The sequence below is a fragment of the Paroedura picta genome, chromosome 6 (assembly GCF_049243985.1).
Source record: "Paroedura picta isolate Pp20150507F chromosome 6, Ppicta_v3.0, whole genome shotgun sequence".
In the NCBI taxonomy this organism is placed as follows: Eukaryota; Metazoa; Chordata; class Lepidosauria; order Squamata; family Gekkonidae; genus Paroedura; species Paroedura picta.
Window position 1 is genome coordinate 67,355,193 of NC_135374.1, and position 21,372 is coordinate 67,376,564.

The following is a 21,372-nucleotide window of genomic DNA, read 5'->3' on the forward strand; positions in this document are numbered from 1 at the left end:
AATTAGAAGAAATTGTACATGGAAGTAGGATTCTGAATATGAGACATCTAGACTGTAAAAAAATCTTTCGGAGACAGGTTATTCAGAACAGGTGTTACAAACATCACTTCTCAAGGCTACCTCCAAAGACAGAAAAAAAAATCTTAATGAGCAAGAATAAAAGTGACCTTGACAGAAATAGCACACTCATTAACCATCCTGTCCCAGGTACAAATTTCCATCAGAACCACTACCCTCATCCCAAATTGGCATACTACCTTCCACAAAGAAGCCATAAACAGCCATAAGCATACACAGTATGCTGCTTTTTTTTTTTTTTTTTGGTCGGTTAGGATGGGGTTCCCTGAACCCAATTTGCTTTACCTTCTGCCACATAGCAGCTGTGGGGAGCATCATTTTAAAAATGAGTGAAAGCCCAATTCTGACTGGAAATTTGGCATGGGGGTGAGGAGGGCTCCTGCTTTCCCCTATGCTATTTTTCCAAGATAAAATGACTGGGTAGTAAAAGTTCAGTTTTCACACACACGACTGGTTGGCTCAGGAAAATGGCACAAATGGCTTGTGGCAGGTTACAGTGTCTTAAAAACCCCATTAAAACTCCCATTAAAAGACTTAAAAATATCACATAATGGCTCCAACAAATTTTAAAATGATGTTCCCTACAGTTGCTGTGTGGCTGCCTGGAAAGCAAGTCCAGTTTGGGTCATCCTGAATCAATTTCCCAATTTAGTTTGGCCCTGGAGCATAATCCTTTAAGCAATCCATAAATGTATATATTCTTTGCTTTATAGATCATGGAAACCTGTAAAGTCTAAAATTTAGCCAGACCATAGGACTTACTTTTTTCTGTTATAGCTCCCTTAATATGGAATGTAATACATCAACTGAAAGTGTGTAAGAAGGAAAAGAATTCAAATTTATTCCTATAGGATATGGGACATGTTCAGGCTGCTTAGAGAAAAATGTCCTCCCTCTCCCTGATATATATCCCCCCTTAAAGGAAATATGACAGATCTTGAGAAAACACAGCAATTTTTACTTCAGAACACATTATGAGATCAATTCTACTACAGCATTGGCAGAAACAAATCCATTTATTAAACCATAACTGTTTGGAAGAGTAATCAATATGCAGGATGTAGAGCAAAACACAAATCAAAGAAACAAATGCAGCTGCATTGCTTAAGTGCTTGAGCAAATGCAGAAGTAATGTATTCCCATATTATAGGCACCTTCACAGTTCTTTTAAACAATTATCATTGGTTTGATCTTGTTTTTGAGAGAAAAAGTGATTTCATGGGCTAGAATATTCTGCTAGTGTGGATTTTTTTTCTCTTGGCATAATCCCAAAAATCAAAACACAGGCCATAGCAGCTGTGGTGAGTAATCTGTCAACAAAGACGGCCTAGAAGAAAGAATAGGAATGCATGAAATATCTAATCATAGAGGAAAAGATTACTGCATACAAAATATCTATGCACTTTACATGTTCCTGTGAAAATCTTTAAACATCCCGCGGTGCGGGGCACCGCAGACTAAATAAAACAGTAAGGGCTGTCTGGGAGGAGTTAGGGCGGGCCCTGTCTGGGATAAAAACTCGGAGGGACCAATCAGGAGCCATGAAGCGGCTCCTGATTGGTCCCTCCAAGTGTCCATCCAGGGCTAGGCCGCCAATGGGGAGCCGCACTCCTCCATCTTCGGGAAGGAGCGTCTTCGACGCCGTGTCCCTGCTCCTTTCCCAACCCCGGGGACCATCACTATTCAGCCGAGATGACGTCGCCGCTCGCCTTCGCCCGCCACCCTGATGCTGCGGGAGGCACAAAGCGCCTCCTGATCTGTCCCCCCCACTTCGCCCGCGTCCTGGGAGCCCCCGCCGACATTAGCTCCGGCCCTCTCGCTCGCGCCGCTCTCCACCCGCCCCGATGCCCAGCAGGTCGCAACGGACGCGTGGCCGCCGGAACAATGTCGCCGCCCGCCTTCTCCTGCCGCCCTGATGTTGCGCACCTCCCGAGCCGCACCACACTTCACCCGCGTCTTGTGAGCCACCGCCGCCATCACTCACTCCGACCCTCTCGCCCACGCCACTCCCCGCCGCGACGCCCAGGAGGTCCCCGCGGCCGTACCCGTCGCCATCATGCCGCCAGTGGCCGCAGCCAAAAACACGCCTGGACGCCGCTTGCCCAGTCAGCCGCCGCCACTACGAGTTCATGCTGCCGCCAGCAGCGCCGCTGCAAAACATGGCGCCTCCTGGTCCTGCGCCAGCCGCCACCACCCACCCCGCTCGCACCGACCAACACCCTCGCCAGCCGCCCTTGCCGCTCCTGCCATCGACGCCGCCTGTACCAGCCTCCAGGTAGGACCGCCACCGGCCGGCATGCTCCTCCACCCGTTTGGGCCGCCCGCTTAGCCCACACAGACAATGCTACCAACTGCCCACCTTCCCTAGCGCCCGCTGTATTCGCACTACAGCGGGCTTATTTTCTAGTATGTTAATAAAGCAGCATACCCTATATGTATATTCAGGGCAGTGGTCCCCAACCCCTGGTCCGGGGACCAGTACCGGTCCGTGACTGAGTTGGTATTGGTCCGTGGCTCTTCCCTGGCTGCTGCCTCAGGGACTGCCCTGCCACTCTGCTATCAGCTTACCTTTGGTGCTTTCCAGCGGTCGCCATGGCTAGGGCTCCCTTTCGGCATGGCACTGCGCAGTTGTTGCTGGCAGCGCCCCCCAGTGGGGAGCAGGAATTCAGAGGCACCGGTGGGAAAGCAAGTGGAGCAGGGGTTGAGGTGGCAGAGGCGATGTCCCTCTGCAAAAGACTACCCCCCCCCCCCCGGGCCTCAGTAAAAATGTCAAGCGTTGACCGGTCCCCAGTGATAAAAAGGTTGGGGACCACTGATTCAGGGTACCTTTATTCCAATATGTCTAATCTTGGCAGGATGGGTGAACAAGAAAGGGAACAAAGAAGTGTCCTAATTGCAGGAAGAAGTCTGGACAGTAGGGACTCTAGGAAAGGATGAGACAGGATGTCCTTGGAAAGAATGTGCAACACAAGCTAAATACTTAATCCATGGTCAACTGCATCACCAACCAGAAGTTCTGTTTTGCCTTGCAGGGGAATACGTTTTGCAAAGAAGACATACACCACTATTCTTTTGGCATTAAACTGGCCACAACTTTTTATTAACGTAACAAAATAACCAAGCGTTGGAGAACATGGGGGTGCAGGAACCAGCCTTCTTGTGACCAGCCGGCCACAAGGTAGCCCTTATCCTTAATCCCGCAGGCATGGATGTGAAGGGTGGCACCCTGGGTCTCTTCAGAGCTGGGAAGCCTAGGGATTACTTGGGTTCTCAACCATAATATGTGAATCTGATGTTATTCTGAGCAAGTATTACAAACATCTCAATTGATTTTTTTTACTTTTTCTTACCGCATGTTAAAGTTGTGAATAACAGAGTTGGCCCATGAGAGAATCTTCTTGATCTGTATATTTTTATGGTATTGCCAAGATTCAGGCAACTCATTTATCTAACACATTCAATAGAAGTGAAATAATCTTAAAACAGCCCCGCGGCGCCGCGGACTAAATAAAAGAATAAGGGCCCCGAAGGCGGGCCCTGTCCGGGATGAGGAAGGGTGCTGATAGGCCCCTTCCCCTGGACTGGCCAGCGGAGGGCCCAATCGGGAGGCGCAAAGCGCCTCCCGATTGGCCCCTCTGCTGGTCAGTCCACCCCCAAGCTGCCAATCTGCTTGCCCGGCTGCTTGCCCGGCCAACAGCCAATTGGGAGGCGCAAAGCGCCTCCCAACCTGCCCCACCCCCCACCAGAGCTTTCCTTCGCTCCACGGCGGCCATTACTTTGCTGGCCGCCGAGAGCGAAGGTAGGCTTCCTGGCCCCCGCCCCTTAAAACGCTCCCCAAGCCCCGGGGAAGGCACGGAACGCCTTCCCCGGGGATTGGAGAGCGTTTTAAAACCTCCGTGCCGCCTTAAAACACTCCCCAAGCCCCGGGGCCTGGAGAGCGTTTTCCTACGTGGGGAGGAGGGGAAGCAAACCCTCCCCTAGGGCCTGCTGTATTTTTTGGACAGCGGGCTCTACTGCTAGTATCAATACATAATTCACCTCTATTTTCCCACATATAATATTACATTAATTGAGGCCCATGGTGAGAAGAAGAAGAAGAGTTGGTTCTTATATGCCGCTTTTCCCTACCCGAAGGAGGCTCAAAGCGGCTTACAGTCGCCTTCCCATTCCTCTCCCCACAACAGACACCCTGTGGGGTGGGTGAGGCTGAGAGAGCCCTGATATCACTGCCCAGTCAGAACAGTTTTATCAGTGCCATGGCGAGCCCAAGGTCACCCAGCTGGTTGCATGTGGGGGAGCGCAGAATCGAACCTGGCATGCCAAATTAGAAGTCTGCACTCCTAACCACTACACCAAACATCAAGTAGAAGCCGATACATAAGTTCCTGTGGTGTAATAGGGAGTTGATTAGGACCAGAGACACCTGGATTCAAATGCTGACTCAACCATGAAGCTCACTAGGCTGATCCAATCACTCTCTCAGTTTAACCCTCTGTGTAGAATGTTTATGGGAGGGAAAGGGGAGGAAGGGAGAAATACAGATGCCAGCAAAAGCTTCTTAGAGGAAGAATGGAATAAAACATGAGATTTGGAGTGGTTTTGCATGTGCACAGCATGCTAAACATATGTAACGTTCTTTTTATATTCATCACACATGCAGGTGCATAGCTGAAAAGTTCATATGTCAAGTTTTTAATTTTTTTAAAATATATTGATTGGGTTTTAACAGAGCTCTTAGATACCCCATCTTACTTAGATTCATCATCCACACCCTGTTCTCCTTGTGTTTGAATTTCCAGGTTTGTTGTGTTTTTATGGAGAAATGGGAAAGAAGCATGTTAAAGAATCCATGAACCATTGTTCACCAATAACATATTCTATTAATTGCAGGATAGAGTAGTGAGAAAAGCTGAAGAAGAGAAGAGCTGAGCTGTTTTATTGAACCCTGCTTTTTACTACCTGAAGGAGTCCCCAAAGACTTACAAATCCCTTCCCATACAATTTGTCCCCTACAACAGACACCCTGTGAGATAAGTGAGGCTGAGAGAGCTCTAAAAGAACTGTGACTGGCTCAAGGTCACCCTGTTGGCTGCATGTGAAGGAGTGGGGAATCGAACCAAGTTCTCCAGATTGGAGGTTGCTGCTCTTAATCACTACACTAAACAAATAAATGACCCATCTACGGGTGGCGTCGCCCCTGATGGCACTCTCATCAGTGGAGTTGTAAGATGTCCTTCCTGATGCTGGCACTTGCCTGTGCTGTCTTTCTTCTGTAGTTTCTGCCTGTCAGCATTACTGTTATGCAAATGGTTCATCAGCACTTCTATCTAGCAACAAGGACAAATAACATACACATCATGGCTGGGTTGTCCCCTTTTGAGCTGCCAGTGTAATTAAGAGGTACAGAATATGCTTAGATGCAAGAGCAGAAATTTTGGTAGATCAGTGGGTACATTCTGAGTCAATGCTGTATGTACCAACATAATGTTTTAGTAAAAGCCTATTAAATCATGATTTAAAAGACCAGAACCTAGTCCATATATAAATAATTCATTACACAGGCATGTAATATATGAGCAAAGGTTCATAGCATTGTAAGTGATTTTGAATACATCTCTGACTACCTTTCTGGGAAATGAAGTTAAAATATGGTCAATTAATTTCTAATAAGGGATTTTTCCCCATATGTGTATTATAAATATTTTATTAGATTCCATTTGCTATTAAAAAAAAATATGTTGCTATGAGAAATGATTCAGTCTAATGGCTTTTAAAATATTTTTATTTCGTATTTTTATATGCTTCCAGTCCTGCCCAGACAGTTTTGATTTACAGCAAGCATGTTACACCAGCTCAGTCAGGAAACGGTTTTCAAGGGAGAAGAAGAGAAGAGTGGGGGTTTTGTACCCTGTTTTTTAAATTATTTTAAGGAGTTTCAAAGTGGCTTACAATCACCTACCCTTCCTCTCCCCACAACAGACACCCTGTGAGGTAGTGTGAGGCTGAGAGAGCTCTGTGAGAACTGTGATTGGTCCAAGATTAGAGGCTGCCATTCCTAACCACTACATCATGCTGTCTCTCTGTTGTTATCTTAGTACAGATGTTTAAACAGCAAAAGCAGGGTGGCGAAAACATGGTTTAATAAAAAAACAATTCTTAAGATCAAAAGATCTGTTTACAAAGAGGATCGCGATCCAGGATCCAGGATCGCGACTGACGCTACATTTTGACACTGATTATTTTAGCATTCAGAGCAAAAATATCTATATACAGAAAAGATTTTTACAAAAGACATTCAAATAATTGCTTAGAAAGCTAAAATGTCAGAAATTAAAAGCCCAACTAATAGCAGCAATTTAAACTTTACAAGCTAGCAAGAGGGAAGTGAACAATCCTGAAGTTGTAAGTCAATCTAAGGAAGTAGAAGAAGGGTTGGTTTTTATACCTTGCCTTTCACTGCCTGAAGTCCCAAAGCTCTGATGGGACTGCTCGGTAAGAACAGCACTATCAGGACTGTGACATGCCCAAAGTCACCTAGATGGCTGCATGTGGAGGAGCGGGGAATCAAACTTGGCTCACCAAATTCGAAGCCACCACGCTTAGCCACTACACCACGCTGGTGGAAGCCACAGTCTTCATATGATGAGTGAACATAGAGAAAGACGTTAGGCAAATTTCAAGGGGGAGGAAGAGTTGCATAGATGGAAAACTACTGTAGAACACTTGGCCCCTGCTCAGCAGAGAAGCAGGCAACACCCTGAGATAGACTAGTCGAGAAAATGGATGGGCAAGTACACACTAACTTTCACATACACACCACAGTCCCTTTAAACAAGGGGCCTTTCTAACAAAGAAAGGAGGGGTCAGACATCACCCATCCTGAGACAATGCAGCCCATCCCATTAATTACCAAGACACCTCTGTTAACCTTGCCATAAAGGCATAGGGTAGGATAAGCATAGGACTATCACAGCCCTTAGAATGATTTTCGCAATTTCTCTTTTCTAATCTGCTCACTTTGCTGTTATCTATGCTTTATCAATTAAAAAACAACTTTTTAATGTTCACAATTCATGAAATACAGCACACTCAGCAATTCCCATATGCTTAGCTTCTCGTGTAATGCTCAGGATCTGTAGAAAAGTAGGTGCTTGAGAAGTCAGAAAGATTCCATTTCAAGAAACCAGCTGCACCAAAAAACAAACAAACCCTTCTCTGTATTTTACCTGCATTGTGATCTGATAACCCTGGAAAGCCCTCAGCCTCTCTTTTTTCTCTTCTTCTTGCCCCATACTTATCCATGTGTCTGTGATTAAAACATTGGCTCCACAGGCAGCTTCCAAAGGGTCCATTGTGAGAAACAATTTGGTGCCATGCTAATGTGAAGAAAGCCCCAAAAGTGCGTCAAATTCATGTGCAGCAAACAGTAAATTGTGTTTTAAAATTTCAAGCTCATACCTTCATAGAGTGCTCTTCAGCTATTTTGGTTATTGTAGGATCTGGCGCAAAACCCTATCAAGTAAATGATAGCATTACACTGTATTCAAACCACGTTAAAAATGATTTCCCTTTTTCAAAGCTGATGATCTGCCCTATAGACTCATGGCCACATGCTGTCCTTTATAGTATTATGCAACTTAAACTTTTAAATACAATCACTGACAAAAAAAAGACTTGGATAACATTACTAGCTACTAGAAATAGATAATGTCATTTCACCTTTGGAGTAGCAACCTGCAGATTCATCCCAAATTTGGGAGCACTCATCATAATGGCATTCAGAACATTATTTCCATCACCTATCCAGCACAAGGTCAGCCCCTTCAAAGACCCATAGTGTTCCTGCAGCAAAAGTGAAAGGAAAATGGCTGCTCAAACCAGCACTGTCACAACAACACAGTGACAAATTCAGTTGGTAATGATGAAGAATACCTTTAGCCTTACTAGCATCTTGGCCCGCAGATTGCATATTCAAGGCTTCCTCCTTGTGATCTCTTCACAGCACAAGACCTAGGCACTTCCATTAGCCCAAAACAACATTCCTGCCTCCCCTCCCCAAACGCAGCTTATTGGTCTCCCCAAGATGCTGCTTTTTGAGGACAGGAGCTCTCCTGAATGGACTGAGGGACAAACTGGAGCTCTACAGCATTGCTGGGGGAATTATTGGGGGGGGGGGGAACTTTCCCTTTCTAATTCACAGAAAATTCAGTCTAGAGCCAGCACAATGTTCTATATCCCTGTAAAACAACATCCCACACAAAGATGGATTACAAGCCATTAGGAATACAATTTCTAACACCACCACAGCTGACTCCGCCACCAAACTGTGCCAATTTATTCTCACCTATAACCACTTTGGATTTGGTGACAACTTGTTCCTTCAGATCAGTGGTACAGCCACGGGCACCCGCATGGTGCCTCAATACGCCAACATCTTCATGGCAGACCTGCAGCAATGCTTCCTGAATGCTCACCTACTCACACGTCTCATACACCCGCAATTCATTGATGACATTTTTATCATCTGGACACATGGTAAAGAAGCCCTGGATACTTTCCACTAGGCATACAATGAGTTTCACCCCACTATCAACCTGACAATGAACCATTCTACACAAGAAATACATTTCCTGGACACTACTGTAAGAATAAAAAATTGATGCCTAGAGACCACCTTATACTGAAAGCCTACTGACCGGCAAACATACCTGCATGCCTCTAGCTACCATCCTAAACATACCAAACTATCCATTGTATACAGCCAGGCCCTAGGTTACAACCACATCTGTTCCAATCCCATGGATAGAGATTCCCACCTAAATGTTCTACAACAAACCTTTTTGGAACTAAATTACCCAGCCAGTAAGGTCAAGGAACAGAATAACAAAGCTAAAAGGATACTAAGAGAAAACCTGTTGGAAGACAGACCCAAAAGAGAGAATAGCAGAACACCACCGGTGGTTACAGATAGCCCTCAACTCAAGACAGTACAACACATCATCAGTCACTTACAACCTCTACTAGATAATGACAGTTGTCTTTCCCAAGTACTGGGGGGAAAACCTTTTCTTTCACATAGACAGCCCCCTAATCTCAAACAACTCCTCACCCACAACAATGCAGCATCTAATATGAACATGGACACTAGTACTAGAGTTTACAGCAAACCCAAATGCCAAGTTTGCTGCCACATACACTCCAGTGACACAATTACTAGACCTAACAACATCACCTACACCATCAAAGGCTTATTCACTTGCTCATCTTCTAACATTGGATATGCCATTAAATGCCAACAATGCTCCTCTGTTCTCTACACAGGGCAAACAGATCAAATCCTCCGCCAAAGAATTAATGGACACAGGTCTGACATCAAAAACCACAGGACTGAAAAACCTGTAGGGGAACACTTCAACCTTCCAGGACATTCAATAAGGGACCTCAAAGTAGCTGTTTTATTGAAAAAGCCATGGCCTCCAGTTTGTAAGACCCAAGCAAGGCTGTTTTGAAGGACATTCATTTATAGGGTCACCTAAATTGGACATGAATTGATGGCACTTAACATACATATAAGCAGCTCACAGAGGTTGGCTGAACACCACCATTTTTATTAGGTTTTTCTCACTGAAATAATTGTTGTTTCAAATGCACTGAAGAATGCCCACTCATAGCTTCACTTGTGTGATTTACCTGGCCAAAGAAGCTGCTTCAGACTTTACAAAAGGCTGGAGGACTCAACAGACCCTGTCCCAGGACCCTTTACAATTGCCCTGTAAGGTATTATTCATCCAGTGTTACTGATGGGGAACATCAGTTTGGAAAAAGTAGCCTGGCTAAGGCTGCCTTGTTATCATGGGACTTCAGTAAAATATGAACTGGGGTATTCTCAGTTTGCACCTCCCACTCTGAACAGCTGAATTATATCCGTATCTGGGTCTGTTTGGAAGCTTCTTCTTGTATCAGATATTTAGGACCCATGTCCAAGTCCCCTCCTCCCCTCCTTTTAGCAGAGTGCAGGTTGATAAAAGTCTATTACTAACTTGAGAACAGGAGTGTCTTACCTGAAGTGTAAGATAATCAGCCAAAATCTGGATGGGATGGTCAGAATCAGGGAGTCCATTGATCACTGGGACTGAGGCCTCTTGTGCTAATATTTCCAAAGCTTTGTGTTTATAAACTCGTGCCAGGATTGCATCTGCCATGCCAGACAATACTCTGCAGAATGCAAAATTCATACAGAAATCAAGCCTAATGAAATCAGATTATCTCTGCTGGCTGGATAGCACATGTGGAACAAATTTAAATGTGAGCCATTTAATTTATATTTTTAACAATTTAAAGCCCCATTGTACAATCCATCATACATGAGGAGACGTTCCTTTTCTCCTTATATTTTGAATGGTTTAATGAACAGCTTGTGTATCTAAATAATTTGTATGAAAGAAATAATTCATTTAAAGGGAATTCCCTGAATGTACTCTACAGCTTCACCCTGGAGATTAGAGACCTACATTTTTAAAAAATCTATATTTGCATATAACATGTGGAGAAAAATCAGATCCCAGAATTCTGTAAAAAACTGATGTTGAGTAACTTCTTAAGTACACTTCCAGAATGTTACCAAACTGTCCCTTGGCTTCTTATCCAAACTAGGAAATGTAAATTTGAATATTAGTATTTTTCAAGTCTGGTTGGTCCAATACCCAGCTCTTAGGACCAAACTAGGCATAATCTTTAACACATGACCAACACAGGGACTTGCGGCAGCTGGCAGGTGCAAGATCCCTGTGTGCAAGATCCCCAAGAGCCATAGGAGCTCGATTGGAGCATGACAGTGGCATGAAGCAAAGAAAGGCTTTAGCCTTTCCAGTCTGCCATTTTCCAAAACTGAAATGGCCCCAGGACATTATTTGACCTATGAGGGGCTGCACATGCACAAATACAACTGGTGCTGACCCCGATGGGGCAAATAGTGCTCCTGAGGCCTATATTGGGTCAGGAAAACTAGGGAGAAGGCACAAGCCTGCCTCTGATCCCAATCCAAATTGAGCTCCTGAGGCTCTTGGGAATAGAGTTCCCACAGGGGACTTGTTGTCTGACTACAAGACTCTGTAGTAGTCACATTTTAAAAATATCACATCTACTTTGGCCCTTATGAGGCCGAGAGAGATCGATCGTCCAAACTGTTTTAAAAAAAACCCTATTTGCAGGTTCACAGGGCAATGAAGACTAACCTTTTCTCTTTAGGTTGCTTTCATGATGAAAATGCATTCACCTTCCACACTGGTTTTCACAGCAGACAAAAAAGTACACGTTTCCCCACATATAAGAAAGCAGATTGGTGGAAGCAATTTGCCCATAAAAATAACATTATCTCCCCCAAACTGTTCCCAAACTGCAAGCCTATGAATAAACTAGACTCAGGTCTGTCACAAGCAAACTGTCTGAAATCAGTTTTCATCTTAGATTATACATCAATCTGGGACAGATCTCCTATCCTTTTAAAATATGAATTGTATAATTGGGAAGGAAATTGGTTCTTCTGCTTACAGCAGAAGCTGGATGTATGTAACCCGCCACAAGCCATCAGGGAGTGGCGGGTAATAAATCTAATAAATAATAATAATAAAATAAATAATAATAATAGCTGGAGCACCATCAACAAATGGAAGAATCACAGGATTTTTACAAACTGTGCTGTGTCAGTGATGCTTTCATTAATGCCCAAGTGAATGTCTTGTGAGGTAACAAGGGTGTCCACCAAGGAGAGCAAATCCTAAAACAGATATAAGAGTTCTTTCAGCTATCCAAACAAGTGTGTGACAAGAGGAGAAATTATCCATATTAAGCTTTTTCTGGCACAAAGATGCAATTGGGGGTGAAGTTTCACATTGAATTTCTGGCTATTTAACTATATTTCATACAGTTAAATGAGCAAGAGCCCTATGTTACCAAGAATCCCCTTCCAAGGCATAGACTATCTGCACCATCTTGGCTAAATTCACTATGACAGCTATTTTAGGAGCGTACAATACCTTGCTTTGGAAGAGATGAGAGCATTAATCAGGCTATGCTAATAAGTGACCAAAACTTCGGGCACAAGACTGATACACTGATGGGACGTCTGTAGGTCAACCCTCTGAAGAAGGAGTTGGATAATTTTGGTGCCGTGACTGAGAAGGCCCTCTCTCAGGCTAACACATGTCTAACCCAGAAGGCAGGGCATGCCTCAGAAGATGACTATGACTATAGCAGTCTGGTAGGTCCATGTGGTAACAGACAGTCCTTACAGTATGCTGGCTCCAAACCATATAGAGCTGTAAACATTAATACCAGCACCCTGAATTGGGTCCGGGAACATATTGGGAGTCAATGTAGGATGAGACAAGACTAGAGTAATATGGTTCATATGACCCACTTCAGTCAGCATCTTGCCTGCACTATTTTGAACTGACTGAAGTTTCCAAACACTTTTCATAAGCAGCCCTACACAAAGCAACTTGCAGGAATCTAATCTAGATATAACCTGAGCATGTACCACAACAGCCAAATCTTTTCAGCCCAGGAAAGGCCACATTTGGTAAAAGGCATTTCAGGTCATGGTTGCTACTTGCTTATTCATTAGTAGGCCTGGGTCCAAGAGTACCCCCAGACTATGGACCTGTTTCTTCAGGGACAGTATAACCCCATCGAGGACCAGAGAAACCCCGGGTCACTCATTTTGCTCCCCAGTAGTACTTCCATTTTGCTGGATTAAGCTTCAGTCTCTTAGCCTGCATTCACCCAAAAATAGCCTTCTGGTACTAGTTCAGGGTTTCTATAGCCTTTCTGAGATCAGCTAGAAGTACAAAATATGGAGTATCATCTTCATAGTGGTAACATCTCCACCCAGATCTCTGCATGACCTTACCCAGCAGTTTCATGCAAATGTTAAGAAGCATGGGGAACAAGCTGAAACCTTCCCCAAGCACCACCTTTTAAAACTGAATTTCATTGTACTTCAGTATTTTATATTTTACTGATATTTTTAATAGAAACAGGGCTAAGCTCTAGCATTAAGGAAACAAACCTTGCAAAAAATAAACATTTTGGGCACTTTCTTGGATAAAACATACATTTTAGATTAACTCAGGAAAAGTATTGTGTAGTTAAAAGGTGACCTGCTAACTGGTTGTCTGCAATGGATGGTCATGTTCAAGCAAAGCAAATAAAATGTTTAAAGAGCTCCTTCATTATCACCAGGAGATGGCACCATAACCATGAGCTTTGAAAGCCTGTAAATACGTCTGCTGAACAAGCTAGACTACACTAGATGAAGAATACAGAATGTATTTGTTTTTACAAAGAAGGAAATCTTTATTACAAACCACAAATTGCCTTGATCCAATTAAAAACAAAAACTTTAGTCCTACTGATTTAACAATTCTAGCTAGATCTACTGTCACTTGCTTTTCTTGGGATTAACAATCAAAGATCTTAGATTGAACTATCAAAGGCCAGAATTTGGAATTAAAAATATGAAGCAACTGGTCATATATAAAGAAATATTTTACAATTCATTCAGGAAATTTTGCTGTCACAATTTTGGTTCACCTGTCTCTGTAGATAATCTTGTTCTTGTGCTTCTTTTCTCAAAAATAATTGCTAAAGATTTTCCTTGCAACAAAGACAGATACTGAAAGACAAGAGGGAAAGGCACTTTCTGCCACATTAGGTAGCCACAACGACGATGGAGGAGGGTGAAACCTCCCTGTGTCATATGGGAGGGTGGTATAAAAATCTAAGAAAATAAATAAAAATAAATAAAATAAATCTAAGTGTTTTATTATAAAGAGAAACAAAGTTTGACTAGAAAGAGGAAAGAGCAACCTAACCCTCTAACTGTTCTGTTGTCTTCATTCAATCTGTTCTAGAGACAACCAGGGAGGAAGATTGCTTAAAGGAGCAGGAAATCTCCAATAAACCAATCAGGGCATAGGAGACTATTTGAAAAAAATATCCAGAAGTTCCTGATCTAACTATGCTAAATACACACCTCCTCCAATGCCCCCTTTAGGATATTATTCATATTCTTATGAATCATGCACATTACAGATCTTGTATATTCTAATATCCTGAAGTTGGTCAACCTCTAATTTTATTTTCTGATGATTTATTCCTGCCACAGATTGCCATAGCTTCCAGTGTAATAACACAGAGGGCTGGGGGTTTCTGTGGATGGTTTGGACCAGAATGTTCTAATTCCCTCTATTTGGGGCACATTACCTTCCATAAAGCAAGAGCCTCTTGTGGCGCAGAGTGGTAAGGCAGCCGTCTGAAAGCTTTGCCCATGAGGCTGGGAGTTCAATCCCAGCAGCCGGCTCAAGGTTGACTCAGCCTTCCATCCTTCCGAGGTCGGTAAAATGAGTACCCAGCTTGCTGGGGGGTAAACGGTCATGACTGGGGAAGGCACTGGCAAACCACCCCGTATTGAGTCTGCCATGAAAACGCTAGAGGGCGTCACCCCAAGGGTCAGACATGACTCGGTGCTTGCACAGGGGATACCTTTACCTTTACCTTCCATAAACATAGAGGAGCTGTCACAGATAATGCACAGCTTCAAATGCAAAAAGCACGGGGGAGGGGGCAAAGGTGTTTCTACGAACCATGCAAGACAGACCTCCCAGTTCATTTCACAGTCACCATTGCAACTCCCATTACAACCTTGAAGCCCATGACCAACTTTTGAAGTTCCTAGATTTATTTTTGGATAAGTTATTCCTGCTAAAGACAACTGTACCTTTTGTAGCAAATCACATCAGGGGGCTTCTGTGAATAATCCAAGTTAGGATCTCTCAGTTCCCTACCTTTCTGGCAATGCCATTCCCATCATCATCCTGAACTTGGTGGCCAATTGTCAAATGCCCAGCTATATTTTCTGATCAGTGGTCTTTCTAGGGACAATGACTTGCTTTGCAAAGAGCTGGGGGAAGGGGGGAGAGAGAAAATATGGTGATTATATAGTTCAGGGTGTTCCAGTTCCTGTCACATTTGGCACTCCAGTTCCCATTACGATTGGGATTGCAGACGAAATGTTACCAGAACATGTTGTGTTTTATTATGATTGCTGATGGCATTAGGAATGTTGATGTAGTTAACTGAACATGCTGTTATGTTATTATTGTTGATTATGTTAAGATTGTTGGCACAGTTACTAAATTCATCCTGTACTGTTTCTCTCCTAATGTTTTCTGTAAACCACTCTGAGCCACAATGGAGAGCAATATATAAATGCAAATAAATAAATAAATGCAAATAAAGCCAATCCTGGAGCCTCTGGTTAACTTTGAGATCCCTGGTCTTATTTTCTCAGGAGTTGCCCCAAAGCTGTATGAGAAATTCAGTGTGCAGGGCTTTTGAATGGACTGCTTGAGCATCACCTGCAGTTTTGTGAAACATGATCAGATCTAAAAGTGAAAGGAGCAGATGTGGTGGTTACTGTTTTCTGTCCATTACAAGCATCTGTTATTTCCCTTTGTGAGCCATTTAAAAGGCGATTGAAAGAGTGGAACAATAGGATTTATTTACACTTGAAGTCTGCTATCTTATAAGAAAGTATGTTTTAAACCAAAAATAATCATATGATCTTTTGAATAAAGGTAAAGGTAAAGGTATCCCCTGTGCAAGCACCGAGTCATGTCTGACCCTTGGGGTGATGCCCTCTAGCGTTTTCATGGCAGACTCAATACGGGGTGGTTTGCCAGTGCCTTCCCAGTCATGACCGTTTACCCCCCAGCAAGCTGGGTACTCATTTTACCTACCTCGGAAGGATGGAAGGCTGAGTCAACCTTGAGCCGGCTGCTGGGATTGAACTCCCAGCCTTATGGGCAAAGCTTTCAGACGGCTGCCTTACCACTCTGCGCCACAAGAGGCTCTTTTGAATACTTAACTGTAAATATCCCGTGGAATCCAATGAGACTTATCCCCAAATATGCATGCATCCTAAAATATTTAATTATTGATACCATAAGCATTAATTCTTAAAAGCACATGAATGTTAAAAGAAGATATAAACAGCTTCAGTCATCTCCAAGAATAGCAAACTACTGTTAAATTACATGTATAGCTTTTTACAGGAATAAAAATATGAAAAGCACAGGAATAACAGAATTCACATGCATACCTCCTGTTTATGTTTGATTCTTTCTTTCAGATCAGATGCCACCCAAAGCAAATATTTGATTTTACCTGCTGTATAATTTTGTAGAGTTAGAAGATCACGACCTTTCAACTGCATGCAAGTTTCAGTTGGGTGCCCAAACCTGCATTTCCTAAAATGACCAAATAAATATATCTCACAATTCAGCATTTGGCCTTTAGTCACTTATGGTTGCTCTCAAGCAGCCTTTGGCCAATCCAGAATGTCTGATAAAAAGTACACACCCCAAATTCCTGTATCGACAATAAATACTTCCACGATATATCCATAGGGGGAAATATGCAGGCACTGATAGATATGAAGGATTAAAAAATATATTAATGCTTTAAACTTCCACAAGATGTTTTATTGGAGAAGAAGCTGAGGTGGGAGCAAAAAACCTCTCTGCCTTCAAACTAGGTAATGTACACATCCCCATGTGCTGAAGCTTGAAAATATATACATTGCCCAATCTACACAAAAATGGTGATTTTGTGTACTAGGAGAATTGTGTGTCGTGTGCTCTCCAGGTACCCAAGGTGGGAATGGCAAAAATGTAATGACTGAAAAGTAGGGTTACCATCTCTGGCCCGGGAAATTCCTGGAAATCTGAGGGAGAGTGTTTGTGGAGGGGGGAAACTGGGAAAAGATATCATCTAGAATCTCTGGCATATCATAGAATTTACTCTCCAAAGCTGCCGTTTCCAGCAAGAGACCTGATATATGTAGTATGGAGATGAGTTTTAATTCTAGGAGAACTCTAGGTCCCACCTGGAGGCTAGATACCATACAAGGCTAGGGTGGTAGTGGTGGTACTAATAGTATCCGAAAAGGAACTGCGGTGGGGCTCCATGAATCGCTTAGCTTCATTTGCATTCGTTTTCATCTTGTTCCCAGAGACCCAGCTGGAGGAGAGCAAACCCTGCCTCCAGCCTAAGTACATTTGATGACCCACTCTTTCTCTTCCACCTGATACAAAATGCAATGGTCTTATTTTCTCACACTCAAGATGGGTTATATGGGACCAAGTAAATGTGCGGCAATTGATAAGCAAGTTGGGAAGGTCCAAGTATATCTCCATACAAGTACTGACACAACTCATTGTCTTTCAGTATCTATCTATCCATTTTTCATTCTTTTTCCTAAGCACTTATAATGGTGTATCTCCTGATGAATGGCCACCCAGACTCCCTCCCCCCAGATTCTTTCACCAGATGTTTGGAAGTCATAACTGGATGGTTAGAGCAGAGTTTCCCGAACTCAGCCATTCCAAGATGAAGATCCTAGAATAATATAATTGGAAGGGGCTAAGAGGTCATCGAGTCCAACCCCCTGTACAATGCAGGAACTCACAACTCCTGTGGCTGGGTAGGAAGGGACTAGACCAGGAAGTACAGTTGCCTACCCTGCTCCAAGTACAACTTAACATCTCATCCATGGTCAAGAATTTGGGCGTGATTCTGGGTGCCTTTCTATCAATGGAGGCTCAGGTCACTAGACTGCTTGGCATTTTTCCACATGCATCAGGCACAGCTATTAGCACCCTAGCGGTCCTTGGATAACCTGGCCACAATGATCCATGCAATGGTCACTTTCAGATTGGCTTCTGCAACTTGCTTAGTGTGGGCCTTCCTTTGTCCTTGATCTGGGATTTGCAGCTGGTACAGAATGCAGCTGCTAAGGTCCTTACAGAAACATCTTGGAGGGCCCATATCTAGCCCGTGCAGCTGCACTGGTTACTGACTGTAATTTAGATCAAGTTCAAGGTTTTGGTACTGGCCTTTAAAGTCTTTTGCAGTCTGGGCCCCACATACCTGCAGGACTGCCTATCTCATCCCCCCTGCAGAGCTCTTCACTCAGTGGGTGTGAACTTGCTGATTATTCCTGGCCTGAGGAAATTATACCTGGCCTTAACCTGGGCCAGAGCCTTTTTGGTCCTAGCCCTGACCTGGTGGAATGAGCTCTTTGGAGAGCTGAGGGCCTTGTCAGAGCTTTATCAGTTCTGCAGGGCCTGCATGATGGAGCTCTTTGGCCAGGTCCTTGGTGGAGGCTAGGGCAGTTATGATCCAGGGCCCTTTCCAAAGTGGCTAGAATAAGGTGACCATGAATCCTGCATTTTGCAGAACAATCAGATTTTCTTTAAAAATGTCCCACGTCCCCGAACATTTTTTTAAAGTCCTGCCTAGCAAGCGGAGCTGGTCCCAACCCCTGCCGGCATCCTCCTCCTCCTCGCCCCGAGGAGGATCTCTCTCTCCTTCCTCCCCCTGTGCGCCCGCTGGAGGTGGCGGCCGGCTGGTTGAGCTGCTGCTCCCCTGTAGGCTCCTGAACCCTCCGGCCAGGTGTGATGACCCGGAGGAGCCGGGGCCCCATTGGGCAGAGCAGGGTGGAGGTGAGGCAGCCAGTCCTACCTGTGGGCAGCAGCTGGGCCTGAGGGAGCTGGAGGCAGTGGCAGAGGAGTAGCCATGCAATGGGCTCCGCCCTACTCCCCGCTTTGCTCCACCTGCCTGGCTGGCTGGCCAGAGAGGAGGCAGCTGCCGGCCTGGCTGCCGCGCCTGAGAGATCCTGGAGGGTGTGTATCTCGAGTAGGCAGCGTCCCACTCCACCACAGGCACCAAGCGCCATTCGGCAGGCAGCAGTCCCACCAGTGCAGCCCCCTCCTCCGGCCCGAGCCGGTGCCACCCACCCGGTCTCGCCTGCAGCTGGTGCATTTCTGGGTGAAACGGTCGGTCCCCTTCTTAATACCTCTAGCTTCATAAACAAAGAAACAGGGCTTTACCCTCATTTCCCCTCTGAAGCGGTGACCCTAAAGCTGCAATCTCCTCTTGTAATCACCCCATAGGTCTCCCTCCTGCTGGAATGCAGGCTTTATCTCAGAAGCCCTGGGAAAGATTGCGATGCACAGGAGAAGGGCAGCTGAAATAGCTCAAGGACCAAAGGGGATCATTATTTGTTCCATTGGGAGCTAGGACGTGCACTGAATGCCATCATGTGCTGGCTCACCCACAGAGAAAATAATGTTCCAGATAATGCCACTGAAAACAGCATGAGGGGAAAGCAGTGATCCATCCTTATCTTGCTCAGCAGTCCGACTTGGACCCTGCTGCACATTAACTCACTTATCTATTTAGAATGTTTCTCTGTGCCAACTCTTCACAGACCAGATTAAGACGGCTTTCAATTAAAAGCTAAATTATCAAAGCCGTGAAAAAACGCAAGCCATTAGATTCATGAGATGTCACTGGGGACAGTAGCTACTGTACAGCTGCAATTGCATGTGGTGAACTTGTGTAGTTTGTTGTTTATAGCTAGGCTCTGACCAGCAAACGGCTGCACCATCATGCACGGGCTCTCGGCTGGGCTCGTTCCCCATCCGCCTCCCAGGGGAAGCCTTTCTGTGACATCACCAGGAGGGCTCCCTGGTTGCAAGGGTTGAGTGGTGATTCCAGAACTCCAGTGGTTTTGGCAAACCACTGGTCAATGGCGCCCCTCTTTATCAATCTTAAAATCTGGTCACCTTAGGCTGGAACAACTGCCCACCCCCTTTCCAACTGTACCCGAGGCATGAGGTTATTTGTAGTCCATGGGGGGTAGGGGTGGATTTTTTGCCACCGGGGAGAGATATCCGATTTATTGTTTTATTATTGTGGGGATTCTATTGTACTATGAGATAACTTGCCTGGGAGTGGCAGGCTATAAATCAAATAAATGAGTAAATATGATTTGCTTCTCCCGTTTGACCCCAGAACAATGCTATGACATATAGCTGAGTAAGAATGACTAATGTATCTGAGGAGGCGTGTGTGCCCACGAAAGCTCATACCGTTAATAAAACTCTGTTGGTCTTAAAGGTGCCACTGGAATCTAAATTCATACTGATCAAGGATCTGAACAGAGATTTTAACCCAAGTATCCCAGGTCCTAGTCTAAATCCTATAGCCTGTATTTCATATTTGTTGTTCAGTGATGTAGCTGGTTGGATGACTAGTTCAGATGGCAATCCATGGGCATCTCTGGGTGAAACCCTTTGTGTTCTCTCACATAAGTGCATAGCTGCTATGTGAAGAAGTAAAACATGGCAGCTGGGAACACCAATGCCCTACTCTGACATTGGATATCTCAGCTTCCATCTGGAGAGTCCTCATAGGAAATGCAGTATGTCCTGTAAATAGTGTTTCCTCTCTTTGTCTATTTAAGCCTTCGCACTAGACTGGCCTGGCCTCTGAGGCCACGATACCCACTGCTTACAATTACAACGGATCTTGGAAAATATAATATTTCTTTTAACATGCTAACAATATCTTTCTAGTAGTGCTACTTTGCACTATCAACATCCCATCATTTTTCCATGTCATTGAGAATGTTATCATATTAACAACATTTCAATAGCTGGTTAATACCATCTTTGCTGCCACTAACAAATTATCTATTCATAATTTATCAGAGAACTGAAAATAAAATAAAAATGAGTAAGGCAATTAGTGGATCCATTTCCTCTGCAATTCTTCCTGTGGGTTATTTATGGTTATTCTACGACCCCTGCCTCTGCTACGTTCATCTGATCATACCTGTCAGAAAAGAAAGCGACATTTCTCCTCTCGTGCTGCATAGAGTTGTAGAACAAAAGTCTATAAACAGGGAGTGAAATGGTAGTAATATCCTTGACAATGTCACAGTAGTATGCATTGATCATAATTTTGGGGTTTTGGAATGCTCTTAAACAAAAATGGAATGGTTCATTATTTTTAGAAATGTGGAGGGTTACAATTGGGACTATACAGCCCATGATTTCTTTCCCAGCTCAGACATATGATGTTTGAACTAATCACTTACCAAACACACAGCTCCAGATACATGTTCATCTTGTTTGCATTTCCAGAACTGCATAGGAACCTCAAATTAAACAGCATGCTTATTCAGTACTATGTCCCTAACTGAAGTTATAAAGAAGAAATTTATTTATTTATCATACTTATATACCGCCCTCCAATGTTTTTCCTTGCAGTGAAAGGGCAAAGGTAAAACTGCATGAGATCTAGTTATCTCAAATGTTTACCTGAGAGACCTGCCCATGGCTAAGAGGATATTTTACCTTATGCAAAAACTAAAGATCAATGTCA

At 44.0% G+C, this 21,372-nt stretch overlaps 1 protein-coding gene across 1 annotated transcript; it reads right to left on the reverse strand.

Annotated features, from left to right (window-relative positions):
* Nucleotides 1-1,110: 1,110 nt before the first annotated feature.
* On the reverse strand, nucleotides 1,111-21,091 carry OTC (ornithine transcarbamylase). The gene is given in 10 exon segments (XM_077342927.1): nucleotides 1,111-1,405; nucleotides 7,305-7,454; nucleotides 7,537-7,590; nucleotides 7,798-7,920; nucleotides 10,140-10,293; nucleotides 11,772-11,816; nucleotides 11,818-11,854; nucleotides 13,672-13,753; nucleotides 16,241-16,388; nucleotides 20,821-21,091. Coding segments are annotated over 10 exon segments (1,122 nt in total). The 5' UTR covers nucleotides 21,039-21,091; the 3' UTR covers nucleotides 1,111-1,294.
* Nucleotides 21,092-21,372: the final 281 nt, after the last annotated feature.